Source organism: Acomys russatus, chromosome 5, assembly GCF_903995435.1.
Source record: "Acomys russatus chromosome 5, mAcoRus1.1, whole genome shotgun sequence".
Classification (NCBI taxonomy): Eukaryota; Metazoa; Chordata; class Mammalia; order Rodentia; family Muridae; genus Acomys; species Acomys russatus.
Genome location: NC_067141.1, coordinates 9,331,424 through 9,342,456, shown reverse-complemented (window position 1 = coordinate 9,342,456; position 11,033 = coordinate 9,331,424). Strand labels below are relative to the sequence as shown.

The following is an 11,033-nucleotide window of genomic DNA, read 5'->3' as shown; positions in this document are numbered from 1 at the left end:
GTTGGATCCCAAAAACTCAAAGGCTACAATTCATATGATTAAAAGAAAATGCCTTTTCTTTTGCTTAGGGCAACCAGCTTGTCTCTAAAATGGGATACATTTTCTTGGGAGACAGGTAGTGGCCTAGCCTATCCATCAGGTGCCATAGAGCCTAGTGAAGGACATTTAAAAGTACAGAATTTTGTTTTAATTTCAATTAAATAATGATTGTATGCTCTTTGGTAATGGTAACATTATACTTCCTTTTCAAAAGAGGTCAAAATGGAACAGACTTGGATGAAAGAGAGACTGCTAGCTTAAGTCAGTCTATATGTACAAGAACTCAAACTACAGAACCAGCCTCGATTGTCCTGTGCATCCTGCACACCTCATGCATTTACAGTTTTAGAACTGGATAATGCTTGTGAGAAATTATATATTTTCAGAACAAAAGTACCAGACACTGACGCTGGATCAGACCCGACAGGATGCATCCTCCAGCATGCTGAGATGCTGACATCCTGCCTTCCTCATGTTCAGACACTGATGCTGGATCAGACCGGACAGGATGCATCCTCCAGCATGCTGAGATGCTGACATCCTGCCTTCCTCATGTTCAGACACTGATGCTGGATCAGACCGGACAGGATGCATCCTCCAGTATGCTGAGATGCTGACATCCTGCCTTCCTCATGTTCCAGACACTGCTGCTGCATCAGACCGGACAGGATGCATCCTCCAGCACGCTGAGATGCTGACATCCTGCCTTCCTCATGTTCCAGCCCCGAGTGCTTCGGTTGCTGTTGTCATCAGAACAGAGCAGCTCCCAGGACAGCTTCGAAGAAAGTTCCTGATTCCAATTGGCCCAGCATTTCAGACCATCCCACACAGGACTTTCATTAAGCCTGAATTTCTCAATATTTAGAGACTGGACCACAGATGCTATCTCTAGCTTGTTTAACCATTTTCCCATTTTTACTTGGGCCCCTACATAGGTATTATTTGTCCCAAATCAGCTATAAGAAGCCTTAAAAAGAGAATGACGTCCCATTTCCCTTAAGGGGGAGGGTTGGGTATGGTTTTGAGCTATGGATGTTTATTCTCATTAGGAATTGGTTATGTTATTATTTGTCTTATTCATAGAGAGAACAATATTGGATTCAGGGATTTTTCTCTGAGAACATACAAATATAAAGGGATGATAGGACAAAAGGTAGATTATTGAATCTACTCTTCAGCTTAAGGCCTTAATTGTTACTCACAAGGCTACTTTTAATTCATTGGTATAAAATTTTATATATTGATGTAAAATAAGTTTTATTTTTAATTCATTGTACTATTCGATTTTATCACAAGAAGATAGACAAGGTAAAATATTTAGATAAGGTCTTCAAAAACATCAGAGACCTACAGAATATGGCATTTAAATATTTATTGTTTTCAGGATTCTTTGAAAATGAGATAGGTTGACTCCTGGTAACACCCTGCCTGCCTCAAAGAAGGTAATGAGCATCAAGGAACCTCCTTATGGAGATGGCTTCAGATGTGGCAAACCAGCCATTGGGCAAAAAATGTTCTTGTTTTCTGCCACAGACAGAATTCTGCCTGAAATGGGCAAGCTTGGGTGCAGGTGGAGTTGACGGCCTAACTCTGCCAAGACAGGGTAGGCAAGTCCTCAATAGTCCCTGCTTCACAAATATGTCTGTCAGATATACTGGACCAGAAGACTGAAGATGATGCTCCAACATGTTAAGAAAGTTTTGAGTGACTGTTCAGGCAGCAAAGTGTCTCTGTCATTTTTTTCATTTTGGAAGCTGCTAACCTACACTTCCCTTTTACTCAGGTAATTAATTTTATTCCTTCTCAAATCTCTGATGGGGTTGAAGACAGAAAAACCTTACAAGTATAACATTAATACAATTTCTGATTATTTTGGGGTTCTTCTTTCTGTATATAGTTTATTATATGTGTGTATATTTTATATATGTGTAATAATATAAATGTGTAGGTAAAAGGGGGCTTTTTATTAGACTAAAAGGGGGAATTATGGAGGAATGCCTTGAGTGGATGTAGCAGTTGTCAATAAAACACTGTTTAGCCAATCAGCTGGGCAGAAGGACAGAAGTGGGAGGCAGAACTTCCACGGGAGGTGGGAGGAGCCTGAAGGGACTTGACAGTTGAGAGTTTACAGTTGATGGTTGGCTTTTGGAGTTGAGGGAGTGAAGCTCCCCTGGAAGGATAGATTGGTAAGTGATTGGGATATGTGTAGGTTTATGAGGACATAGGATTAGAGTAGTTTATTTTAGTTTATGAGTAGATTTGTATCAGTTTAGATTCTGCCCAGCTTAGTGCTTGCAGCCTTAATAATACAATTCAGGCTTCTTGTGTCAGTTATTGGCTTCCTAGGCTGAACAGATCCACTTAACTGTAACACGTCAAGAGTCCAACCGACCTCTCTCAAGGGACACAGAAATCAGCATCTGAATACACAGTTCACAAAACCATCCTCCAACAATCTCACATCATGGTCTAAAAGCAGGAGGCAAAGAGAACACAGTTGGGAACCATGGGAGGTTTCTGAAGATCCAGAGTCTACCCCCCCATGACACATGTCCTCCAACAAGACCACACCTTCTAATCCTTCCTAAACAGTTCTACCAACTGGGGACCAAGTAGTCAAACATAGGAGCCTCTGAGGGCCATTCTCACTCAAACAACAACAACATTGTTCTAGCCTTGTGAGTCTTCTCAACTCACAAAAGTGAGATGTAAAGTCATGTTGAAATGCCAAGTCCAAATTACCCCTTCCATCCCAAAGCAAAGCATGGAGTCACTCCAACATGCCACTTTGGCATAAAGATTGAGCAGAAGGCAACTGAACAGAACCATACTGAAGAAAAACTCCTGCCATCTCAGTGTTTGTGCGAAAATAGGATACAGGCTTTCAAGGTGTCCTCCCTCTCCTTTCTGCCAGAAAACACAGCAGCTAATGACCTGGAAGAATGTTATATAGATCCTTATCGTGGGTTCCTTTCTCCAGGAGGCTGGGCTGAGAATCTGGTCACAGAGTTTTCTTCAGCCTTCTGGAGGCTAGCTGAAGAAGGCCTTCTTGGCAGAGAGGGAGCGCAGGGCAGCCATGCTCAGCCTGGGTTGAGACAATAGGAATCTGCTGCTGGAAGCCTCTGGCTTGTGAAAAGCCAGGTAACAGACCGCACTTGATCAAAATAAAGACAGTCAAGAGTCAGAGAGCTAGATTTTAATTCACTAAACTTAATGATTGAAAAAAGAAGAAGAGGAAAAAAATAAAAATAAAATCAAGGACAGGGAGCTATGGAGGGAGAAATGGAGAGTGAGCCCCAAACCTCCAAGCTCTGGGTTTTTAAACCAAGGGTACCTGAATAGCAGGAGACACTTCCTGGGGCTTGTCTCCAGGACACCTTAGACATTTTTTTTTTTTTCTCAAAGAGCCAGCTTTTGACACCTTTTGTGTGGGTTAGGGTCTGCAAGGAACTAGTCTTTCAACATGTTTGGGTCTGGTGGGTTGTTATCAGCAGGGGGTCCACTCACCTATGTCTGAGCACAAAGCTTACTGGGAGGGGGCATCTCCTCCGCCTGCAGACACGGGCCCACAATTATCAACCCAGATGTAGGAAGATTTTACATACTACTAAACTGTGTCTATCATGAATCTCTCTTCTTGATACTTGTTACCGTTGAGAACTGAAATCTACTTTCTTCTGTCCTTTCTCTAAAAATTCATTGTTCTTGATGAGTGACTGCTATATAGCCCCCCAAATTCTAAGCTACTTTGTTACCCTTCCCTGGTTGTTCATAAACTTGTGGCACATATGTTCATAATTTTTTCTTTGAGGCAGAGTCATATGTAGCTTGGGCTGGCCTCACACTGGGTGTGGAGCCAAAGCTGGCCATGGACTCCGGACCTCCCTTACCCATATCCCAAGTGCTGGGATTTAGAGACACAGTGCCTGGCAGCTTTCCCTCACCAATGTGTGTGTTGTTAAAACTAGGAGGGCAGGTTTTGTTCCCTTTCCCCACTGTCCTCCAGAGGTCTCTGGACTCAGTGGCAGCTGTCTCTACTCATCTGATGCCATCTCTCCTCCCTTTATCCCTTGCTAGGGATTAAGTCAAGGACTCCTTGTATGCCAGGCAAAAGCTCTACAGAAACCAAGGTTCTCTGAGGTACATCTCATACACGGGAAACATTGTTTTGTTTTGTTTTTTCTCCTCCTCTTCTTTTTTCTTTTGGTTTTTCGAGACAGGGTTTCTCTGTGTAATAGCCCTGGCTGTCCTAGATTCACTTTGTAGACCAGGATGGCCTCGAACTCACAGCAATCCACCTGCCTCTGCTTCCTGAGTGCTGGGATTAAAGACATGTGCCACCACGTCCCACAACAGTTGGTTTCTTTATGAAAACTTGGATAGTTCCTAAATTCTCCTGGCTGATGGTTGCTGTGGAGGTCCCCTTCTGAGTCTGCCCTTAAGAGTATCCTGATCTATATGCTGGGCAGGTATCTTGTCACAGCTCCCTAGTTGCCTAGTTGTCAGAGGCAGAAGGACATCTGGGGATTTTCTACCAGAAACTAAAGGTTGGCCCAGGAGAGAGTCCTGAGCGCTTGCTTCTCTGTAAGGAACCAGTTCCTCTGCCACACTGAGATGCCCACAAAGGCTGCAAAGCCTCCTTGATTAAATCGTTCAGGAAGAACCCATTGAGCTGGGGGCTAGTTGTTACATAGGATTTTGGGCAGGATGCCGTAGAAGAGTTCTATCACCAGAAATAGAACAGGGCACAAAGAGATCAGGTGGGCGGGCACCAAATGGTGTTCCTTAATTTTGCTCCGAGATTTGCCTTCTCCCTCTCCTCCCTCTCCCCACCTCCCTCCCTTTTCGGTTTTTCGAGACAGGGTTTCTTTTGTAGTCCTGGCTATCCTGGCCTCATTTTGTCGACCAGGCTGGCCTCGAACTCACAGAGATCTGCCGGCCTCTGCCTCCCGAGTGCTGGGATTGAAGGCGTGCGCCACCACGCCAGCTTCCTAGATGTCTCCAGGTCCGGTGAACTTGTGCCTTTTGGTCCTTGCACAAGGACGCAAACTTAGAGCCAATGAGGTACCCTGATGGAGTTTCCCACCAACGCACGCACAAGGTGACCACACACAGCACACTATCCCTCCTCTGCCCATCTCCAAGATGGCGGCCGCGCGACTGCCCGGTCTCTACCCGTTTCCAAAATGGCCGCCCCGCGCCCCGCCCACTCCCTCCCCTCCGGGAGTGCGCAGCTCGCTCCCGCCGCCCCTCCCTCTCGAGCTCCACCCAGGTCGCTGGCAGCGCGGTCGGTGGCCGCGGTTTCCCGCCATTGTGAGAAGTGGAGGTTGGGTCCGTCTCCTTCTCCCGTCGCTGGCCCGCAGCGCCGAGGCGCTCGCCGTCGCCGCCGCCGCAGCCACCTCTCCTTGAGGCGCGCCGAGGCCTGCGGCTCGCGCCGCCCCGCGCGCGTGGGAGAGCGCGGACGAGGAGCGGCCGAGCCCCCGAGGAGAAGCCGGGTTCGGAGCGCGCTCGGCCCGCGGTGAAGCGTCGCACGGGCCGCGCTGGCCCCGGCCCACAGCACCATGCCCTGTGGAGAAGACTGGCTGAGCCACCCGCTCGGGATCGTGCAAGGCTTCTTCGGTGAGCGGCGCGTGGCGAGCAGGGCCGGGAGGGGAGCGGACTTGGCGGGGCCAGGCCTGCCGCGCGGCCGCGCTCGGGACGGCGGTCCTGGGCAATCATCACCGCCGAGGACTCGCGTGGCCCCGGGGCCTGGCAGAGCCGAGCAGGAACAGCCGGCTGGGGTCGCCGCGGCCGCAGGGGCCGCCACCTGCCCGTCACCTGCCTGCTGCCGGGCTCCGGCTGGCGGGCGGCGGGGACGCAGCTGCGAGCGCTGCCTGTGATTGACGGCCTGGCTCCAGGCTGGTGGCCTACCTAGCCCGGGTTGCTGCAGACACAGAGAGGACCCATTGCCCACCGAGGGTAGCCACTCTGCCTGTGGGAGCCTGCGGGATATTTCAAAACTTCCGGGGCGTGTGTGCGCGCGCGCGCGCGCGCGTGTGTGTGTGTGTGAGTGTGAGATATTTCAAAATTTCCTCTGTGTGTGTGTGTGTGTGTAGGTTGGGGCTGCTGGATCCAGCGCACAGAAGTTAACACTATCCCCCCCTCCCCCCCGTTTCCACACATCCACCTTGATGAGGTCGCGGGTGGGGGGCATGCCTATTTTTTTTTTTTTTTTTCCTGCTCGGTTGACTTTTAGAACCCGTCTGCTGTGTTACCTGCTCCCGTGCTGGGGCTAGCGAGAAATGCTCGGCAACTTACAGGAGTTGCTACAGAGCGCGAGCCCCGAGGGTTGCAGGCAAGCTGAGTCAATTTTAATTGTAGTTGTCATCGTTACTTTTTTGCTTAACAAGTCCCACTCGCACCCCTGATTTCTGTGTGCTTAGTGATGTCGGATTATTAGGAACTCCTGCAGATCCGCAGCACCTGCCTCGGACGGAATTAAAGGGTTGTAGAGTTCGCTTTATGTTTAAAACATAGCGGGGGCACGAGGGTACTTCAGTATAGAGTCCGTGTTTAGCCTGTTTAAGGCTCTGGGTTCAATTACACACACACACACACACACACACACACACACACACACACAGCCCCACAGTGACATTCTAGGGAAAAATTAGTAAGAAGCTGGAATTTTCAGCGGCTCATAACCGATGTCGGGAAATATATTCTCTGCTTTTGTTTCCTAGACTAATGCAGGCTGGTTTTGGGACCCATTGTGTAGCCCAGGCTAGTTGAACGCGCTCAGTCCTGCCTCAGCCTCTACGAGCCTGTGGAGCAGTCTCCGTGGAATGTGTTTTCCGGAGCAGGGCCTTTAATGCTCCCACAGAAACTGTTCATTTTACCTAGAATTCTAGGTAAAAGCCTAGGGTGCGGGGCCGGGTGAAGCCGCCGCAGGTGCAGATCTCGGTGGTAGCGGCAAATATTCGAGAACTTTGAAGGCCGAAGTGGAGAAGGGTTCCATGTGACAGCAGTTGAACAAGGGTCAGTCGGTCCTGAGAGATGGGGGGGAGCACCGTTCCGAAAGGAACGGAAAGGGAGTCGGGTTCAGATCCCCGAATCCGGGGTGGCGGAGATGAGCGCCGCGAGGTGCCCAGTGCGGTAACGCGACCGATCCCGGAGAAGTTTAATAACTGCTAGTCATGTGGTTTTCCAGGGTGAAACCAAAGCCAGCAGATAGAAGGACAGGGTAGACACTCGGGTGATAGCCGGTGAGCACACGGCTTGACATCGAGCGGCAGGGGAGTGGGTGCAAGCCCATGGAAGATAAAGCAGGGAGCCGGCTTGGCACACGCCTTTAATCCCAGCAGAGGCGGATCCCAGGCCAGCCTGGTCTACGAAGTGAGTCCAGGACAGCCAGGGAAACCCTGGCTTGGAGGGAAGAAAAAAAAAAAAAAGGAATAAAACATGGGCTTGGGGTATAGCTCAGTAGACCGCATGCCTGGCCTGCTGAACGGTCTGATACAGTGAAAGACACAGATTCGCAGGTGGCAGGCAGTCTAGGGTGGTTTTCAAGGGTTGTGTATAGGCGGCTAACCTGTGATTCCATCGCCTGGAAGGCTGAGGCATAATTGCTAGCTTATGCGGTGAGACCCTGTCGCTAAAATAGGGGGAGGGGGTGGGGGGAAGCCCTGTGCTCCGTCACTAACTGCGGGTAATTGAAGTTCAAAGTGTGGGACCCAACAGCTGGGGTTGAGGAGACTATGGCTCTCAAATGTCAAGGGAAGATTCAGTTCCAGTCTGGCCGAGGGTGCAAATGCATAGATATGTTTCAGGGAAAAAAAAAAAAAATCTCTCCATCATTAAAGGTTTGGGATTTAGAGGGTTAAGTTTAATAACTACTAGTAGAACACCCTGTCTTCCCCTCTTCCCCCCCCCCCCCCCCCCCCCACTGGCCCGCAGGGAGACAAGGTCTCTGGCCCTGGCTGGCCTGGAGCTCACGGAAGCCCTGCCTCACCCTGTGGAGTGCTGGGCTCACAGGCATGTGCCACCTTGCCCAGCCAGAAAATCCATTTGTGAGAAATGTCCCAGGACCCTGGTTGTATTTTAAATGTAATACAGATCGAACATATTGTCATCTTTCATTCCTTAAGTGTGAGCCTAAGGTACACATCTCTTCGTAGTACAGAAAAAAAAAATGTGATTTAATTATAAATACTACCGTATTTTATAACTGTTGGGGGATGTTTTGGGAAGGTCACTGTTGTCCTCTGAGTGACTCCTGCTCTGCTCTGTATTTCTGCTCTTTTCCCATCGCTGTGATTACATTAGGTACCTTTATAATAGCGCTGAAGGTATTGCATGAGAATCTGTAGATTGTTTGGTTTGTGCTTGGTTTTTGGTTTTGGTGCTGGGGAGTGAACCCAGTATAGGCAGGGCCTCTGCCCCAGGGAATTGTTTTAGCTCTTGTTTTTCTTTCCAGGTAGAAAGATAATTCATAGCTTATTTATTTATTTATTTATTTTGTTGTTGTTTGTTTGTTTGTTTTTTCGAGACAGGGTTTCTCTGTGTAGCCTTGACTGTCCTGGACTCACTTTGTAGACCAGGCTGGCCTCAAACTCATGGAGATCTTCCTGCCTCTGTCTCCCAGGTGCTGGGATTAAAGGCTTGCACCACCACCGCCCCAGGTATTTTTTGGTTTTTCGAGACAGGGTTTCTCTGTGTAGCCTTGGCCGTCTTGGACTCTCTTTGTAGACCAGGCTGGCCTCAAACTCACAGCAATGCGCCTGCCTGTGCTTCCAGAGTGCTGGGATTAAAGGAGTGCGCCACCACGCCAGGCCATATCTGTTTTTTAAAAACGGTTCTTAAATAAGAAAGGAAATATGGATAGCCTGTGTCTTCCATGCTTAGGGTACCCACTATTTGCCTTATTATGGTTGCCTACTGTCCTGGACTCACACTGTAGACCAGGCTGGCCTCAAACTCACAGAGATCTGCCTCGCCTGCCTCTGGCTCCTGGAGTACTGGACTGGTTGTCCACTTTCTTTATTTCAGCTGTGTTGGGATTGAACCTAGAACCTAGCTTGTGCTGGATAAGAACTGACCAATGAGCCATGTCCCCAGTGAGCCATGTCCCCAGCGAGCCATGTCCCCAGCGAGCCATGTCCCCAATGAGCTATGTCCCCAGCGAGCCATGTCCCCAGCGAGCCATGTCCCCAGCGAGCCATGTCCCCAGCGAGCCATGTCCCCAGCAAGCCATGTCCCCAGCCCTCCATTCAGTCTCTGTATGGGTTTGTTGCAGTGCTAAATGTAGGGCCCTGGAGTTTACACATAATCAAGCCACATCTAGCCCTTGGCTTTTCTTCTTCTTCTTTTTTCTTTTTAAGACAGAATTTCTCTGTGTAGCCTTGGCTGTCCTAGACTCACTTTGTAGACCAGGCTGGCCTAGAACTCACAGAGATCTGCCTGCCTCTGCCTCCTAGAGTGCTGGGAGTACAGGCGTGTGCCACTGTGCCCAGCTTGTCCTTGGCTCTTTGAGATAGTATCTCCTTTTGTAGCCTAGGCTGTTCTGAACTTGCCATTCTCCTGTCTCCAAATGCTGTGGTTACAGTGTGCGCTGCTATACCCTTGCTCTGTAGTTTAAGACTAAAATATGTAGCCTGGCACAGTGTCACACACCTGTAATCCCAGCACTCCGGGAGCCAGAGGCAGGCAGATCTATGAGTTTGAGTCCAGCCTGGTTTGCAAGGTGAATCCAGGACAGCCAAGGCTACACAGAGAAACAAAAACAAAAAGCGATGTTCATAGTATTCAGAAATATGTGTTTCTTAATGTTTTGGACATCTTCCCATCTGAGGGAATTTATATTTCCATTGAATGTCCCTGTTGTTTATTATCCTATTATATATTTTAAGTTAGTGACTAATCTAGAACAGTGTTGTCTGAAACAGCAGCCACTTAGTTAAATTAGCTGTAATTACACAAAATTAAAAGGTTGAATACCTTGGTGTTACCAACTACGTTTCAAATGCTCACTAGCTAGCTACATGTGGGTAGAGACTATATGAGACAGCAGAGGTGCAGACTATTAAGATTTATTTTTATCATTTTTAACTATGTATGTGTGTGCTAGAGTGTGGGTATGTGAGTCTAGTTACCCTTAGAGGCCAGAGGTGTCAGACCTCCAACCCTGTTCCCATCAGCGCGCGCGCGCGCGCGCGCGCGCGCACACACACACACACACACACACACCCACCCACCCCCTACCTGGAGGGAGTTATAGGCTGTTGTGAGCCTCCCAACATGGGTGTTGGGAAGCAACAAACTCAGGTCCTCAGGAAGAGCAGTTGTGCATCTTAAGTGCTGAGCCATCTCCGCTATCTCCCTAGTCCCATGGCTGTGCTTTTAGGTAGACTGGGCTGGCCTTGAACTCACTATGTAGCTGGGGCTAGCCTCACCACTGGCATGCGCCTCCATACCCAGCTTCTATCTCTGCATTATGTAGCTTTAGTTACTAAATATCTCTTGACCCTGTCCAGAAACCTTAATCTTCAACACTGCTGCTGCACATAGCCGAGGATCTTGTGGTCGCATTTTGGATTGCTTGGATTTCTGCGGCAGCCTCCTTTCTTGCCTCTAGGGTAGCTTCTCTCTTGCACTTTCTATGCTGGAATCAGCGCTTCCTGTTGCTTCAAGAGACTTTTCCTCCTTGGGTTTTAGCTTCATCAGTATCCCCAGGCTGCCCTTGAGTTCTCCTTTCTTTTACCTCAGTCTCTGGTGTGTGGAGATTACAAGCGTACCTCACTGCACCCAACCACTGTTGACATTAGTGTATTATGGCCTTAGTTTCTGGTCTATACCATTTTCCTCCTCTGGTACCCACTGTATAGCTAAGGCTGGTCTTGAGCCTTAGCCTTCTACGTTTTTTTTAAAAAGAGTAATTTATTTATTTATTAAGTATACAATGTTTTGCCCGCATGTATGCCTACACACCAGAAGAGGACACCAGATCTCATTATAGA

The 11,033-nt window shown here is 48.8% G+C and overlaps 1 protein-coding gene across 1 annotated transcript in view; it reads left to right on the top strand.

Moving 5' to 3' along the window:
• The first annotated feature begins 5,492 nt into the window (after positions 1-5,492).
• Positions 5,493-11,033, top strand: part of Mcmbp (minichromosome maintenance complex binding protein) — a 47,555-nt gene continuing 42,014 nt past the window's right edge. The window contains exon 1 of the mRNA XM_051145402.1: positions 5,493-5,658. Coding sequence (XP_051001359.1) covers positions 5,601-5,658 — 58 coding nt within the window. The 5' untranslated portion in view covers positions 5,493-5,600. The remainder of the gene's footprint in view (positions 5,659-11,033) is intronic.